Raw genomic sequence first — 19,465 nt, 5'->3', positions numbered from 1 at the left:
TCACGTTACGTGTAACAAGAAATATCTATTTAAAAATTAGTAGTTGTTACAGAAGTATTTTCTTTAATCACCAAAGTAACGCTATATAAAATATAGTAAGCTAAATACTAAAGAAAATACGGATGATGCCAAGACTAAACTTTAAAATTTTTATGGCAACAAAAAGTGTGCTAATTTTAGAGAAGTTAAATATTTTTGAGGAACCATGTACTCTAATAAAACGTTGATCACTATTGCATATGAAAACAATCCAAACTACTAAAAAAACTAGAAACATACTATTATTAAAGAGTAAATTTTATCATTTTAACGCAGATTTCAATTTGAGAGATCTAAAGCGTATTTCAAATATGATCGGATCATCTGAAAGCTGCAAATTAAATTAAAATAAACAAGGACTTAGAAGAAAGAGTGGAATAAAAGTCCTGAATCATAGATCTCTCTCTTTTCATCGAATTAATTATTAAATGCATTTTATTATAACATTTGTAAGTCGATAGATCTATAATTCGTTTTTGTAATAGTTAAAACAAATGCATCTTTATTCGTGTCCTCATCACAGAAGGAAGGGAGGAAATTTTCTGAGCCATTTTGAAAAAGGATAGTTAGTTGGTCTTATGAGAAAAATTATACCACTCAGATAAAAGTGGATTTGTATTTGGGGAAACAAATAAACCATTGGCCGAGAATAGCGAACTCAACAACAGACATAATGAACAATAATATTACAGACACTAACACTTATGGGAGACATGAAAGGCACATAATCGGAGTGGAGAATGAAAGAAATTCCCAATCTCATATTCCATTACACTACGTAAACGTTTATGGAAATTTTCATTTGTGAATGAAACGGTTTCAAGTTCAGTGGTATTTCGTGCAGTTAATTAATGCAATATAATGAAAACAATTTTTACGAATACCCTTATTCGTAATCTGCATCTTGGATGATGATGTTCCATTTATAAAGAGTTAATGATTATGTCCTCCCACAAATGACTGTTAAAATGTTATTTCACTTTAAAAAGACCGATACATATAGTTTTCTACTTCTATCTTAAATTTTATTCAAGTAGGTTTCTAAAGTTTAAAAAATGTGACAAATACTACGTATGGATTAACTTGTCAGTCACTCATGTAAATGTAGTAACTTCGAAATATATTTGCAGAAAACAAAGTAGCATTGTCACCGTTCTTCTCACTCGCAACCTCATATCAGTCCACTGCTGGAGGCAAAAACGGATTTTACTGATACGAAAAAAAACCCTGTAAAAGGCTTTTACTTTCTAAACAGTAATTTTACGATGCGAAAATAGGACACTCCACATGAGCCCCCAAGACGTCAGCTGTTAAAAAGAGGGTCGCGTTACTTTGCACTTGGTCTGGCGACAAGATGATTTAAGTCAATAAGACATCACGTCTCTGTACCCGGAAGACAGTCCAGTAAGATAAAATCAATCAGCTGCTGTCAGTCAAGTAGCGGAAGAAATTTCGGACGGCATCCACGTTTTCGCGTGACATTTCATCGACTCCTTCATGAAATCCTCTTACTGGAACAATATCTGAGAACTCTTTACAGAAAATATCTTCATGACTTTGAGATTTCATTTTTAGAAGCTGTGGTAACTATTATTATTATTTTTTTTTTAGATGAATCACTTTCACTTAGAATTAAACTTCGTACCATGAATATAATCGAAGTATATGCGAAGTGCTAAAGAACAGACCCCTAGTATTCATTTAAATAAATTCGGTCGTGTAAAACGTATAATGAATGAATAGTTTCAATTCTTTTGAATATACAAACGTTTTATTTTTAATAGTTTAATATCATATTCGTAATCGGCATTCATAATTGTAGTAGGTACTAACGATTTAACTAGCGATAAGTTCAGCGTGAGAGAGTGGACATGAAAGGGTTGTTGGAACAGACGTGAGTGCAGGGTGAGAAAGTGAAAATAGTAAATATATATTACCTCGATAAGATAAAAATGAATTACGAAGAAGGGAAACGATGGCAAATGATTCGAGGAGTAGGATGAGTAGAAGGAATGGATGCAAATTTTTGGATGTATGGGATGAGTTTGAGGAAAGATTGGATTTGTATAAGAGGGAAAGCCTACACTTGAATGCATTTGGCATCAGGAGTCTTGAAAAGTATTAATTGATAAAAGACACAGCACAGAGAGGGCGAAACTGAATTCTGATGGGAGGAATACTGAGAAGCTGTGTGTATGAGGGACAATGCTAGGTAACAGTGTTAATTATGGGAATGGTGATTATTATAGAAGTAATTATGAAGAGAAACCGATTCTGTGTTCGTCCAGTTCGGAACTATCAAGCATGTGTAACGAAGTCTGCATAAGTAGGGAACTAGATAAAAAAAACAGAGATCTGCAAGTTGTTGAAATGTGTCATGCAGACAAGAGTATACAAACGAACATGCGTGCAGTTTATTATGTCTGTACACGAATACTAGGAGAAGAGCTTGTTGCCATGGTTAATATATTGGGACCTCAATGTTGTAGGCATTAGTGAGACTTGGCTATCAGAAGCAGACGTACTAACTGGTATCGAGTGCAAAGAGTATAGCATTTTTAGGAAGGATATATATATATAGGATAGGAGAGAAGGGTGGTGAGTGGGGTGCTAATGATATAAAATGTCTTGAATCCAGTTAGAGTTGAGACCTATGAGTGCAATACTAGTAACATTTTTCATGTGGCAGTGAGTTTGAAGTCATCTGGTGCGAGGTGGAGTCTGACAAGATTAAATAGCCAGTGGAGTGTTGTTAGCAGACCTGGTGGATCGGTTGCAGGTGACAAAGAAATGCATCAACCAATAAATGCGATGGGTGGAATTAGAGTAATCAAAAACGGGAACTTTAATTATCCAAATATCAATTGGGTAGCTATGAAATCGCGTGAGAAGAATGAAACTGAATTTATTGAGCTGTTGATCTTGCAACAACTTCCTCATGAGGCATGTGACAGAAGGAACTCGAGGTCAAAGATTATGGTGTCGGGTCGGGGGGGGGCTTTCACTTAAAGACGTAACTATTCTGTCCCCGGTTGGTGATAGTGATCATGCGGTACTCACATATGAATTCGCTAAGTTTATGAATGTTCCATTCAGAAAAGCTTACATGCTGAACTTACAAAGCAGGAAATTATGACTACCTGAGGCGTATGCTGGGTTCTGTGCCATGGTAGTTATTGGATGGGAAGGATGTCGACAGTGCGTGGGAAGTGTTTAAAAATAAAGGATGCGATATCAGAATGTTCCTAAGGTTTGAAGAATAAATACAGTAGGAGTGAAATAGATATATAATCTAATTAAGCAAGTTATTCGCAAGAAAACGATTTCAATGAAATATAGTGTGCATAAGGATGATATCAGTTATAATTATGTGCGCAGGCCAGAAGGGTCACAAGTATTGGTATTATACGGAAAGCTAAATTCGAGTATGAAAAGAAACTAGCTCTGCAAGTTAAAGACAACCCAAAAGAATTCTATCGTTATGCTGCAGGTAAAAAATAATGAATTTGAAAGAATAACTCTACTCAATGCAGATGGTATGCGGGTGATTGATGCAGAAGCGATTGTGCAACAAATGAGCAGCCATTTTGTTAAAAGCTGTCAACCTGGTATATTCAACATTGAGCTCACCGGTACTTTTTCACCGTACGAGGAAACTCATGCGGATGAAGAGGAAGTACGACAGCTGTTGCACAAACTGAATAAGAATTCTTCAATAGGAACTGATGGGATATCAGCACACATGCTAAAAGAGTGTTCAGCTGAACTGATTATTTCCTTGATCAGGCTATATAATTTGAGTCTCTTTGTAATTCTTTTTGAAATGGGATTACCAAATGGTAATCCCATTTCACAAAGGTGATGCAAAGATCAATGTATCCAACTATCGATCAATTAGTATCTCAGGAGTGGTGGTGAAGATTTTGGAAAAATTGTTTACAGCTCACATTCCGACATAGGTTGACGGTGAATCTCTAGTTTGCAATGAATAGCAAGGAACCTTTGAACTAGACAAGGAGAATGGATACATGATGATACTTTTGGATTTTGCTAAGACTTTTGACAGAATACAGCATGGAAAACTGTTGCATAAATTGGAGAATATGGGTTTGAATTATAGAATATTAGCGTGGGTAAGAGGATGGCTGACTGAGAGATATCAAAAAGTGGTATATGTGGGGGGGTGAATCTACAAGATTCAAGGTAACTAGTGGTGTGCCTCAAGGATCAGTATTGATGCATTGTTATTCAATCTGTACATTAATGACATTGGGAAGGATTTGACCTGTGACATACAGCTATTTGCTGATGATACAAACACATAAGTGCATGACTTTACATTTATTAACACTGAAATGACAGCCATTTTCACATGCCCACAATTTCAGCCAATACAAATCATTCTTCGAGTACTGCATATCAGGAGTGCTGATATGCAGTACTCGAAGAATGATTTGTATTGGCTGAAATTGTGGGCATGTGAAAATGGCTGTCATTTCAATGTTAATAAATGTAAAGTCATGCACGTTGGTGCGATTAGATATCCAATGTCGTATTATATTTGGTCGGATTATGCTCGAAGAAATTGAAGATGCTAGGGATCTTGGAGTTTTAGTTGACATGAAGTCGAAGTTAAAGAGTCATATAGAAAAAATTGTAAATACAACTCAGACAGGAATGAAATGCTGAAACGAACCTTGACATGTAAAGATAAGGAAGTCATTTTGCCTCTTTACAAGGCCTTGATAAGACGTCACTTGGACTATTGAGCGCAGGTCTGGTCTCTTGGTTTTCTTTGTGATTCTGATACAATAGAGAGAGTGCAAAGGATAGTGTCAAAATGATATCAGGATTGTGGAATACAGATTATGAAAGTATTGACACATTTTATGGAAGGTGGGATCCATGGAAGTTGACAATGAATGTTATCAAGAAGGGGATTAGTGCTAGATTTTATTCTCATAGAGTAGTGCGTGATTGGAATGGATTGCTGTTGGATGTTGTGTGTGCAAGTAGCATGAATGAATTCAAGAACAAGTATGATAGCTTGTTCAAATAGTATGGCCTCCCTCGATGAGTTCCAGACTACCTAGTGGTCTCTCTTAATTATAATAAAAAATAATATTCTGTTCGGTGAATGAAGAGATTTCTATCTTACTGATTTATAGTGTTTTAATTTGAGGCGATTTCGAATTACTAATTCTTGCATTCATTCAATTCAGCAGTTAATATATCGACGGTATGTTAATAATCGTTGGTTACACATAAGATGTCATATTTATAAATATCCCAAGCTAGTAAGATAGTACCGTACAGTGACGGTACTAAATCTACTATAGTATTACGACTTTCAAATACAAATTCGTAATACAAATTCGGTAGAATTTGACAAAATATTTTTAGGTTATAATTTATCTTTTGGCTTTAAATACAAAAGTGGCTCTCCGACTTTATTTATATATTTAGAAACTCATGATAACTGCTTAAAGAGTTCATTGAGTAGCTACGTTTCTGAAGCTTCCATGACTAACTATTATTGTTTTTAATTTGGGACTACTGCTCATAAATGGCCAACTACTTGTGCAAATACTGTCCGATATATTATTATTTTGTTCTTTGAATAGCAGAGTAAGCTTGGTTCCACGCTTTACAGAATTCCTTACTTTACTTAATTAAGCAGTTGCCGATATCTGGGAAAAAAAAAGACGACAGAGAAACTTACTTAAAGCTTTTTTTTTCCTTTCGGGGAGGGGATTATCTATGGTTCAGCTTGAGTACTTAATTTCATTTAAACCTTAAATATTCAACAAAATCTGGGATCCAATAAATCGGCAGTGTACATTTCATAATAGTCTAAAGTTTCACGAAGAGTTGTCAAAGTCTGTGCTAGATCAAATAGCGTGGAGGTAGTAAGATAATATGAATGATATATAAAATTCGAGAAAGAAAATTTCGGAGAAAGTTCGACTCGATCTTGAAATCGAATCACTTCTTTTATTGAAAAAGCTATTCTTCCTTCAACATTCCTTCCCCACATTTTCTTGAAATATTGGATCTATTGTTATTTTTCGTAAATATGAAGCAGCTGCACGCATTTCGTTGTTAGTAAGCATTCCTACTTCACGTGAGCATGAGATTCGCTCACATTTTTAGCCTTCTCAATTTACTACATACTCCAGGCAATGATAAATGACCAGATTTGATACGCGTTTGCAATAAAATAAACTAGCGATAATGCTGAAAGGTATTCCATGAACTCCGGGCGGACAATTACCAGAACGTTCCTCAATCGATAGCTGCCGGAAGCTGGAATTTCTCTAGGAACGCAAATTGCTTACGAACCCTAGAGTAACGTTTGAGTGACAGTGACTCCCTTTTGTGACTTTATTGTAGAGCAGACATGATAAGTCAGAAAGTTAAACTAGCATCTTGATAGCAGAAAAGGACATTAACAGCCCCACTAGATGTTTCGAATTCTTTAGCATGCCTCCATGACGATGGTTTCCATTTGAGCTGAAGAGCAAGTAAGAGAACTCGACGTTGGCTAAACGAAACCATAAATCAATTTCAGAAAGGAAATCTGTTTCAATCTCAGTTTCAAAATTTTAGCTGTGCTTGACTCTGCAAATAGTTTGAGATCCTGAAATGCGAATGACAAAAGGAACTTATTTAATTTAATAACTGATAGGTACATCACTTATCTGCATTTTGATAAATATACTGCAACTTATTATTCCTTTCAATAAGAATTCAGCTAGGAGTCCATACACCGCATAGTAATATTAAATATTTTAATAGTTTCCATATATTTAGAAGATATGCAAGCAAAATAAAATGCTATGTATTATAAGAGATCTATCCCACTTATTGGAGGCCTAAAGTTGCTTTAAAATTATCATGTGCGGTCTCTAGAGCTGGTTCGTTCCAGGCTGTGTAAAAAACTAAATAAAAATAAAATACAAATATTCAGTCTTATCCCACTCACAGTACTGATGTACTCTATTGCGGGCACGTATCACAAAAAACACTGTTTAACAACTAAAACTAGTCAATTTAAATGCCTTGAGAAATTTTGGTAACATCATAGGTGAGAAATTTAAATAAAATCGAACCAGCGAGCACAGAGGTAAAAAAAAACATGCATACATAATAAATGAATCAATGTTTTGCGCAAGTCATTTAAAAACAACATTTATTTTTCCGTGTGCTTTAGATATCTTTTTCAAATAAACAGAAAGGAAGTCCAGTTTTGTAGGCATGATTATTACTATCAGTTTTAAATAACATATTTGAAAAACTGTGCTTTTTCTTTTACACTGGAATCTGCTAAGTGGATTTATTGCACTTTTGTGATCAACCGTATACTATAATGTCTGCTATAGGTTTCCAAATTTTAGTGGGTAGGCCAAGAGTTATATTGTCCTTGAACCACTGCATAACCTATAATTCTACCCGGGCCACATTGGAATCCCCATTTCATATTTTGCCCACCACCTAAGAAAGTGTCTAAGGGCTCCCACCTTAAACACTTTCTTAGTTCATCGAAACACTTGCTTCCCACGTATTGCATTCACCATGCATTTCATGGATCTCATAAGAAAGAAGGTATGATTAGCGTGTTAATATTACTTTAACAAATATACATAATGCAGGCACACTCGAATCCCTCTAAAACTAAGGTTTGCACATTCACTTGAACAATCATCAAGCTGATTAACGGCTGAAGGTCTCATTCAAAGAAGAAACTTTGAAGCATAATCCCAACCCAAAATATCTCGGAACAGCTCAAAATACCTTAGATCGCTCTTTAACCTTCAGGAAACACCTAGTAAATGTCTGCCAAAAGCTAAAAACTAGGAATAATACCATCAGGAAGCGCGTGTATTCGGGATGGGTGGGCAGGAACCAACACTTTAAAATCTGCTGCCCATGGCCTAGTATACTCTTGTAAATAATACTGTGCTCCAGTGTGGTATTCGAGTCATCATATCAACAAGGTCAATGTGCAACTTTACGATGCCATGAGAATTATCACGGGTTGCATAAAGTCTACACCTGTTAAGTGCCTACCAACACTATCTAATATCATACCACCAGAACAAGGAGGAAAGCTTCCGCTTACAGAGAGTGGATAAAATGTACGGGAAATAGAAACTTACCCATCCACGAGGACTTCCAAAATCTACCACCTATTCGCTTAAAGTCCCGCAACCCGATCTGGAAAACTGGGCAACCAGATACATATTCTCCTTAAACTGAATGGAAGAATCGCTGGCTTACTTTAATAATAAAAAAGGGACACCTCATTACAGATCCCACAACAGAGACCCCTGGCTTTGACCTGCCCAGACAACAATGGAGCACACTCAACCGCCTAAGGACAGGCCATGCCAGAAGTGCTACCATTATGTGCAAGTGGGGCTTGAGTCAATCTCAACATGTGACTGTGGTGCTGATCAATAGACAGTCAATCATATTATCCAGGACTGCCCACTGCAGAGTTTTAAGGACACATTGATGGAACCCGTTCCAGGCTACGCCGGACGAAGTCCAGTGGATTAGAAGACAATAAGAACTTAAATTTGTGATTTTTCGTATCTAGTTTTAGTACTTATATTCATTTTTTTCTGTTTTCATCTTTCTGTTTGGACAAATACAATCCATATGAAATGTATGTATATAGAAAATACCATTGAAGAATCAGCATGTAATATAAAAATGAATGAATATATATATATATATTCATTCATTTTGTGTGTGTGTGTGTGTGTGTGTGTGTGTGTGTGTATATATATATATATATATATATATATACATACACACACACACACACATTAGTAGTATGGGTCCCACTTCTGACAAGATCAAGATAAGATAAGGAATCGTGACGTGATTGGTTGTTCATTTGATGATGTCATTGTGAGCGTGACGTCATTAGATTGGAATGTTAGGATTTTCCCTGGGGGCATGTGTGTCAGTGACGTGAGTTCTTGTGTTTTGGTTCGCGTATGGAATTATGGGTGATGGTAGAGATAAAGATTCGTGTTGTCATTGCTGGTGCACTTCTGACAAGATCAAGATAAAATAAGGAATCGTGACGTGTGTGTGTGTGTTGTTATGAGATGTAGATAAGTGACTTCATTTGTTGTTGTCAATAAGTGACGTCATTTCAGTTGTAAATAATTGACGTTATTGTTTTGAATGGAAAGGATGATATATTAGTGGATAAGGAATCATGTCATGATTGGTGGGACACTTCTGACAAGATCAAGATAAGATAAGGAATTGTGACATACATGTTTGCTGTTATAGAGTTTGGAATGTTTGGAATTCTGCTAGGGCCCTCGTCTGTCAGGGACATCACATGGTGGGTTTGGTTCGTTTAATGCCTTGTGGCTGATATTTAAAGATAAGGATCGTGACGTTGTGTGTTTGGAAATTTCTGGGGAACGTATGTCCCTCTGTGATATCACATGGTGTTTTGGTTTGGCTATGGAATAGTGGGCGATGTATTTGAGATAAGATATCTTGGAATTTTCCCAGGGTGATACACATCCGTCATTGTTGTCATGTTTTGTCTTTGGTTGTCTATTGATGGGTGTGCTAATTTTTCAATACATTTTGGGGTATTTCTTTCCTGTTAAAGGGTGGAAATTCTTAGAATAAGCCGTGATGGCGGCCGTGTTTCGAGCGTTTCTGAATAATTTAATTCTATACTGGTGTCCCTAAGGCATTTTAAAAATAAATTAAAATAAAAACAGTTAAATGGATTACAAAACCTTTTGTATGTATTCAGGAAATTCTAGTCATAATTTAAATGACTTACAGTTTTCCAGAATGATTCTTCTTAATGCAAATAGATATTCCAAAATAATTGAATTTTTATCCACAGCAGAACACACACACAAAAACACAATCTTGAAAGAACGAAATTTCTGTAATAACCTGAAAAGCTATTTGACTTTTGTTCCTTAGATTTTCTGTCCGTTTGGTACACTGTTAATTCCTTAGCATTGGGTCGTACGACCTTTAGCATTCACATGATTCGTTCACTGTGACATACATTTCCTAAGTCATGTGTTTTTCACGAGTAACATCCGGCAGCGAGCGGTAACTTCAAATCGTGGTATTCAACTTTTTCACGAGTCGTATTTTCCGTTTGATGTTTTGCGCGGTTTTATCAGTTTGGGGTAGTGCGACTGTTTTTCTAGTGTAAAATTCTTATAACACATATCCTAAAATTATTCATTTCTGATTAAGGATTTTATATACTTATTGTTTTCAAGTAGATGGCTTGTTTGTTTGTTTGTTTGTTTACATTTTATGTAGCTAGGAAACTGGAATTTATTTCAAACGAATATTAGCTCTGTAAATATATACTTTGTTAATTTCTATGTTATCTTTTATTTGACTGTAATATTATTAACAAAGTGTATTTACTGAATCTAACATACAGAAATTAAAGTGAAAAAGACAGTCTTTTTTTCTTATTCTTCTGATTTCACATTTGTACTGATGTTCAAAGTGTATGATTTCCCACTGATGCTTACATATAATTCACATGATTTTTCTCCATGTGACATTTTAAAATGCAAATATTGTTTTCATCATTTGGTATCATTTAAATTAAGAACAGGTCTGACAATTAAGTTCGATAATGTTATTGAGATAAGATATCTTGGAATTTTCCCAGGGTGACACACATCCTTCATTGTCATCATGTTTTGTCTTTGGTTGTCTGTTGATGGGTGTACTAATTTTCCAATGCATTTTGGGGTGTTTCTTTCCTGTTAAATGGTGGGAATTTTTAGAATAGAGTAGAGTAGTCTAGTGGCAGCTGTGTTTCGAGCTTTTCTGAATAATTTAATTATATGCTGATGCACTCAAACATACACTTTTTTTTTCTGCTATAGATGACTGTACTTATAAAATAAAAAAACGTATTTTATTTTTTTTCCTCCAAAGTTATCAATATCAGTTGGAGGTGACATCACTAAAAGATATCTGCAAATGATGAGCTCACTTATCTCCCCTAGCCTGAGCAAACATCTTCTGGAGGAGAGGGGCAGAAAAGGGAGGGAGACCCCTGTCACCCTCTTGCCTACCCTTTCACTTCCACCATCTGATGCTATTTTTTTTCCTCCAAAGTTATCAGTATCAGTTGGAGGTAACATCACTAAAAGATATCAGCAAATGTTGAGCTCACTCATCTCCACTAGGCTGAGCAGACATTTTCTGGAGGAGAGGGGAGAGAATAGGGTGATGGGGTTAGGGGTGGGGTGGGGGAGCATTGCAGGGAAGACCTCTGTCACCCTCTTGACGACCTTTTCACTTCCACCATTTAATGCTATTTTTCTTCCCATCCCAACAATTTCGGACATATGAGAGAAAAATAGTCACATGGTCTAATATCAAAAACACTTTTTGAGGATAAAATACTTAACATAATAAGGACAAATAATATAGAATTCCCTTAGACCTCCAGAGATAAGAATTGCCCTATGATGTCTCAAAGTAAGATAATCTCACATCAACATCATATCCAACAGCATGTAGAAACATGTCCGTGAATCATCTGTGTGAAAGTTTCATTTTGGAAGGAACGGTCAGGGTTAAGGGTCAGGTAAACAGTATTATATGGAAAAACAAACGAGTTGTCTTTGCAGTTACGGCAATTTGTTCATCCCATGCAGCTATCATATTGTGTTGTGGTGTTTTGTATCCAGGAAAGTAAAGGAAAATAATGGGTGAGCCACAAAAGTCATTGAAATTTTCTTTCTACAGTAAAATAGCATGAGACAAAACTCTTCACATAGAATGGAAACCGATTATTATTTTAGAAGACAAGTACATTGTGATGTATTTATCCAGGACCACTTGGGAAAATTTACGCCGGAAGTGGTCTAATAACCTCAGCTACTTGCAAAGAAAACTCGACTACAAAATGACCTCTGTGAGTGTTACATTCTGAAATGCCAAGATGGGGAACTAATACTTGATGATACAGGAGCTGATGGGAATAAAGCTTTTTCTATTAGTTGTGAAGAAGCTGAGAGATTTCCACCAAAAATGTACAACATTGATAATCATTTACTATTTTTGGAAACTGAATTACCATCTATTTGTATCATGGAGAAAATTATTGCTAATGATTTCACTTCATCAATGGTAAAATTAGACTTGCAAGATTTTCTCCAATTCGATAAAGATTCTTTATTTTGGGACATTTACGAACATTTTATAAAAACTGTTAGTGTATATTTGGTGACAAAAGAATACACAGAATGTTTAGGGAGACATGGTGTCATTTCCAGCTGACACAATATCAATTGTATGGAGCTGCGCTTACCATGGTATCTGCTTTAAAAACTCTTTTGTGTGACCAGCTATTTTGATGTAATATAACCAAGAAACAGTGAGTAACAAAAATTTTATTCATTGAAACTATTTGGAAAATGTTGAGTGTAAACTAAATTTTGTGAAATATTTTTAGGTAATTATATGTTTCGAATCTTTCTCACTGAATATACTTGTAAATAGTATATTTCAGCAAAATAAAATATGCATTTGTAAACTTAAATGAACAAAGATGTGTGCGTTTGTTGTTGTGTTTTTTCCAGTGAATTTTTTACTCAGTTATTCTGATTAGAACTTGATATTTAAATCCACAACTTCATACCTTAATGCAATTCTGTTTAATTATTTAAAAAAAAAATCACTACTGTGAAATTAATGCCAAGAACGGGAAAAAATGTTGAAAACTGATATCCATGTATTGATTATTTTAGAAATTGTCTAATGCTACCTATTGACATTGTTCGAGTTATCTGAAAACAATTCGTTCATATAATGGAAAGTCCCAACTGTTAGAATTTGGTTGTTTTACAGAGATATAGCAGATAATTAACTGAAAAACGTGATTTTAACTCTTAAAGTTTGGTATAGAAAAAATGTTTGTATGTGTCATCTGCGTAAAAGTTTCATTTTTGAAGGAACAGTCTGGGTAGGGCATATAGTAAGGGTAAACAGTACTATAAGAAAAAACCATAGAGTCGAGTGACTTTGGACTTAAGGTAATCGTTCATCCAGTGCAGTGCTGTTTTGTGTTTGGTAATGTAAAAATAACGGTTGGCTACAAAATTCTTTGAAAGTTTCTTTGTGAAAAGTTCTAATTGTTTAGAATTTTGTAACAGAGAGTTAACATAAAATATAAGATCAGAGCTAATAATCAATGAAATAATAATAATAAATAACTATTTATTTGTGGTGCCATATGAAGTAATCTAAGAAGAAGAATGAGGGAAAACGAATATGAAAAATCGACAGTGGGTGAAAAATACGAATTTTCAGTTATCATTGGAATAAATTGCCAATTTCGTTTGAATAAGAATTCAAATTTCTTTCCTAAAGAAATTTGTATTTCTGATGGAATTATTGTAAGATATGAATTGACAAAATCACCTTGTGGTTGGAACGAATTACATGAAAGAGTTAAAAAACAGAATTCTTGGTTAATAAAATATAACCATCAGCTGAAGTGGGAAATTGGTTCACTATCTCTGGACAAACTAAGAAATTGGATGCTAAATCAACATGCAATTATCAAATATTACTCACCAAAGGAAGAGAAAAATCAAAAACATTAACGAGGTTAATAGGGAGGCCTATTCTTGATTTAAATGAAATTGAATGCCCAAAACGTGAAAACAAGGTGTACTTTTAAATACCTTTGGAAACATAACGAAAGATTGTGCTTTTAATAATTCTCAGAAGTATATGTATTGGTTTCAAAAAAATAAATATGCAACCTTTACGTTTACTACAGTAATAAATTCCCAATGTTCACCACATGAAAATTAACTTTCAGATGAGAGTCACATTGTCAAAACTACATGATGGCAATTCCACAAGCATGGGAAGAACCTTTGAACAGCGCAAATTTAACGATAAGAAGATTAAGGAACAAAAAATAGATTGTATTTTTCACTTTATTTTTGTATGTTAGATTCTGTAAATATAATTTGTAAATAATATTTCATTCAAATAAAATGTATAAATTTAAATGAACAAATTGGGTGTCATTGATGTATTATACAAATTTAAGTAAGACCATAACATTTTTTTTCTCCTTGTAAAATTTCATGCCACAAACTAACCAGACTTTTTTTTTAATCCACTCAGTGAAACTGTGTCAACTCTTGGAAGCAAAAGGAAATGGGTATTAAATTAATAGGCAGAAATTTAGTGGAGAATATTTCACCTGAAAATTAAAAAAAAAATAATAAAAGGTATCGTAGCATGCAGATAACAAGTGAATCAACATGCGTATATCAAATAGTACTCGTAATTGGAAGGGAATATAAAAAAAAGAAAACATTAACGAACTAAATAGTCAGACCCATTCTTCATTTAAATGATACCAAATGATGAAAACAATATTTGCATTTTGAAATGTCACATGGAGAAAAATCACGTGAATTATACGTAAGCACCAGTGGGAAATCATACACTATGAACATCAGTGCAAATCTGAAATCAGAAAAATAAGAAAAAAAAACTATCTTTTTCACTTTATTTAATTTCTGTATGTTAGATTCAGTAAATACACATAGTTAATAATATTACAGTCAAATAAAAGGTAACATAGAAATTAACAAAGTATATATATACAGAGCTAATATTCGTTTGAAATAAATTATAGTTTCATAGCTACACAAAATATAAACAAACAAGCCATCTACTTGAAAACAATAAGCATATAAAATCCTTAATCAGAAACGAATAATTTTAGGATATGTGTCATAAGACTTTTACACTAGAAAAACAGTCGTACTTCCCTGAACTGATAAAACCACGCAAAACATCAAAGGGAGAATATGAGTCGGAAAAAGTTGAATACCGTGATTTGAAGTTACTGCTCGCTGCCGGATATTACTCATGAAAAACACATGACTCAGGATATGTGTGTCACAATGAACGAATCATGTGAATGCTAAAAACATATAGTCACATCAGAAACATCGTACGACCAAATGCTACGGAATTAACAGTGTACCAAACAGACAGAAAATCTAAGGAACAAAAGTCAAATAGCTTTTCAGGTTATTACAGAAATTTCGTTCTTTCAAGATTGTGTTTTTGTGTGTGTGTTCTGCTGTGGATAAAAATTCAATTATTTTGGAATATCTATTTGCATTAAGAAGAATAATTATGGCAAACTAAGTCATTTAAATTATCATTAGAATTTCTAGAATACATACAAAAGGTTTTGTAATCCATTTAACTGTTTTTATTTTAGTTTATTTTTAAAATGCCTTAGGGACACCTAAGGGCATATAATTGAATGAATCAGAAAAGCTCGAAACACGGCCGCCACTAGACTCTACTCTAAGAATTCCCACCCTTTAACAGGAAAGAAATACCCCAAAATGTATTGGAAAATTAGTACACCCATCAATAGACAAGCAAAGACAAAACATGATGACAATGCCAGATGTGTGTCACCCTGAGAAAATTCCAAGATATCTTATCTCAAATACATCGCCCACTATTCCATAGCCAAACCAAAACACCATGTGACATCACAGAGAGACATATGCTCCCCAGAAATTTCCAAACACATAAAGTCACGATTCTTATCTCTAAATATCGCCCACAAGGCAATAAACGAACCATACCCACCATGTGATATCCCTGACAGACGAGGGCCCCTAGCAAAATTCCAAATTCTATAACAAACATTTATGTCACGATTCCTTATCTCATCTTGATCTTGTCAGAAGTGTCCCACCAATCACGACACGATTCCTTATCCACTAATATATCAACCTTTTTATTTAAAACAATAACGTCACTTATTTACAACTAACAAATGACATCACTTATGTACATCTCATAACAACACACACACACGTCACAATTCCTTATCTTATCTTGATCTTGTCAGAAGTGCACCACCAATCACAACATGAATCCTTATCTCTACCATCAAGCATAATTCCATACGCGAACTAAAACACAAGAACTCACGTCACTGACAGCTATACCCCCAGGGAAATTCCTAACATTCCAATCTCATGACGTCACGCCCACAATGTCGTCATCAAAATGATCCAATCACGTCATGATTCCTTATCTTATCTTGATAGAAGTGGAATCCATACTACTTACATTTTTATCACAAATGACATGGTATAGACAAAGCTATAACCCAAGAATTGCAAGTTTGAACTGAAAATCAGTTTAAAATATATTATCATTATATTGTTTCTTAAGCAAAGCTTTTTTTAAAAGGAGACGACAAGCATGGATTTAGTTGATAAAAGAATGAAAAATAATATAAAACGAATGAAAAAGTAATGAAAAGAAAACGTTATATTAAAAATATAACTTCACTTCTTTATGTAACATAAACCAGATGGTAAAGTGAGTTTCCTCATCGAAATTGTTTAATAAACAACAAGCAACAAAGGATAATAATACAGATCCCAATTAAAGTACAAAACTACATCTTTCCTAGGACTTGGCTATATGTTGTTCATATGCTCCACAAGATAGCCTGCGGAGTACTGTCTCCCTAATTGTGCAGTTTTCCTTTTTGTTACTATAATGGTGTTCGAGAACATGTGACATATTATTTTTCTGTATACAAAACTGATATATAATATTTTTGTTGTTTGTGCAAAAGTTTAACATTTTAAAACCTGTACTACTGCAAACGTTTCCCAGAGGATTGGAAAACAACAAAACTTTCACTTTTAAAGTATTATAATATATTCAGTAACAAAAAATTTATTTATGTACACACGAATGAAATGACCATTAAATTGATATATAATATTTTTGTAGAACATTTTTAACATTTTAAATACTGTAGTACGAACTTTTGCCAGAGGATTGGAAAGCAATAAAACTTTCGTTTTAAAGTATTGAATATATTCAAAATATGACAGTTACACATTACAGCCTATCACCAGACGTCTCATTAGACCTTAGCCTTACCTATATCTACAGCTGAAAACGAAACATAACAGTTTATTTCAGTGTGAATGGAATGATCGAGTTAAGGTGATAAATAACTGATGCCTTTTTTTAACTAAACCAAATAATGCCAGTTTATTTTATTTTAAATAATATTTAACAACATTTTCAGATTCATTAAATTAGCAGTGACAATTCGTTTTAAATTAAAATAATACTTATACATAAAATTGTGCTAAATAAGCAAGCATAACATTGTTTATAAATAATATAAAAAGAGAATAGCATATCGAATAAGCGAATATAATCTCGCACAAAAGGACTACACTACATAATTTTTTTCAATGTCTAGCTGTAGTTTTATATCCAGTCGTCAAACTTAATTTTATTCGGTAAATACACTTCACTCAAAAATCTATTCGATATACTACATAAGCCTTCTATTTCTAGCTTTCGTTCACATGTAAGGAGTTTTAAAATTTGATATCTCCATGTAGCATTGTCTTGAATGTAAGGTCTTTGTAGCAAATGACGACCTTTATCCACGTCAGATTTGGTTAATGGAATTAGAATATTTTCTGGAAGCCTAAACTGTTCAATATCTGTCGGATGAATTCCCAACCACTTAATATCAGGTACTGAGAGATTGCAAGTGTCAAATGCCAAACTCAGTGAACCATAACGATAGACACAAAGAATTTCTATTCCATGTGGATCTGCATCGACAAGAACAAACACGGGTATTTTTAATTCTTTCCAGAGTATATGAACCATCCTTCTCGTTCCGACATCAGGAAAGCCTTTCCCAGTAACTAAAATGCAAGGTTGAAGTTTAAGTAGTATATTATCGTTGAGCAATTTTTGAAAAGTAGCATCCTTTTCTATGATCAAAATGAAATGAGCAGGAGAATAGATATTTGTAATTCTGTCTATGTTTGAAGGAATCAGAACTCCATTTTCAGTGCTTAAGCAGTCAATATGATTACCATTTCCATCATTAAATTCAAGGTTCCCCAGTATACATCCTTTGGATGTCGCTAACACATGTAATTCAATACGTGATACTCTAAGCATACAAGAAATATCGTCAATAAGAGAATTCAAAATATTCTGCGATTTATATAATTTGCAGTCTTCATAATAAATGTCTCTTTTGGTGCTATAAGTATTGGTTAGGATCAAATAATGTATCTTGGAGAGTAAATGTAAGAGCAGAGAAAATCTTCTAATGGAAGAAATATTTTTAAATTTAATATTCTTTCGCAATGCTTCGGCCTTCAATTCGATTCCCACTGATTTGTTAAAGGTAATGTTTTTCCAAGTGCTTCTATTAAAAACTGATATAAATGGCTGTTTGTCTTCTAAAATTAATTTGATACATTCCTCAATTACCGACTCGATTCGCTGAGTTACAGAATGAGTAGCGCAAACTGCCATTATGTATCATATATACTTATCATGCAATAACAGACCAGACGTTTTGCAATATTATGGAGCGATCCGGCGAATAATTTTTGAAGTTACTTCACTTTCCACGGAGTCATACAATTTTCCATGTTGTATATATTTTAAATTCAGCGTGTCATCAAACGTAAATATAAACCGCAAGTCGAAAATAATCAGCATTTTTTAAAATTCACTTGCCTCATTGACTTGACGAAGCAACAAAACATGCAATGCGGAAGAACTTGGTTAACTCATCATAAATGACAGAAATACATCTTATGAGGTTTAAGGTAACATTTTCGAGATATAGATGTTTAAAATAATTCTAATATTCTCTCTTAATTTATAAATATAGTGTTACCTCAAGTAGGATTTACACTTTTTCTCTCTGAGCGTAAAGCAAACGACACTATCAACATAACAAAGCGACCTCTGGTGTGAATTGTATTGTTTATCAAATGAATTACGTAAGTTTCTTTTTTTCTGTATAATAAATATATTAAAGGTATTTATTTATATAAATGTATCTTTCCTTATTTATATAGCTAACACAATAATACTTCGAGCAGAGTCAGTATCTATCATCAGTTAAAACTTTAATAAAATCAACTACGATAAATGTAATCTTTTTTTTAAATTTAATTTTCATATTTTTTATTTAATATTGTAAACAACATTTATTTAAGCGATTCGTATGTTAGCAAGCTTCTTATTTTCTCTCACAGTATTAATACGGTACAAATCTATAGCATTAAGGCATACAAAATTTCATATATATATATGCAAGGTATAGTTATTTTAAATTATTAGAATTTTAAAAACCAGGAGAATGAAAGCGAGAATGCAAAGAATTGATCATCATGAAATGCCTCGAACCTAAAGACTTATCGCGGAAACTCCAAAATAATTCTTGAACTCATCCACTGAAAATGTGCTTACAACCACCAACAGCAACTTCGTTTTACCCTCCCTCCAAGCAAAAAAAAATAATTAGCCCTGA

At 33.9% G+C, this 19,465-nt stretch overlaps 1 protein-coding gene across 1 annotated transcript; it reads right to left on the bottom strand.

The window, feature by feature from the left end:
- Positions 1-17,379: 17,379 nt before the first annotated feature.
- mei-W68 (meiotic W68) lies at positions 17,380-18,456 on the bottom strand. The gene has a single exon (XM_090412403.1). The coding sequence runs from the start codon at positions 18,454-18,456 to the stop codon at positions 17,380-17,382; it is 1,077 nt and encodes a 358-aa protein (XP_090268529.1).
- Between the last annotated feature and the right edge of the window lie 1,009 nt (positions 18,457-19,465).

The sequence above is a fragment of the Typopeltis vanoorti genome, chromosome 22 (genome assembly GCF_054136105.1).
Source record: "Typopeltis vanoorti isolate ZY-2024b chromosome 22, IOZ_Tvanoo_1.0, whole genome shotgun sequence".
NCBI classification, from domain to species: Eukaryota; Metazoa; Arthropoda; class Arachnida; order Uropygi; family Thelyphonidae; genus Typopeltis; species Typopeltis vanoorti.
This window is presented reverse-complemented; position numbering and strand designations above follow the sequence as displayed.

Excerpts from the sequence above, each read along its gene's own strand:
- mei-W68 (XM_090412403.1), bottom strand. The coding sequence starts at position 18,456 with ATGGCAGTTTGCGCTACTCATTCTGTAACTCAGCGAATCGAGTCGGTA.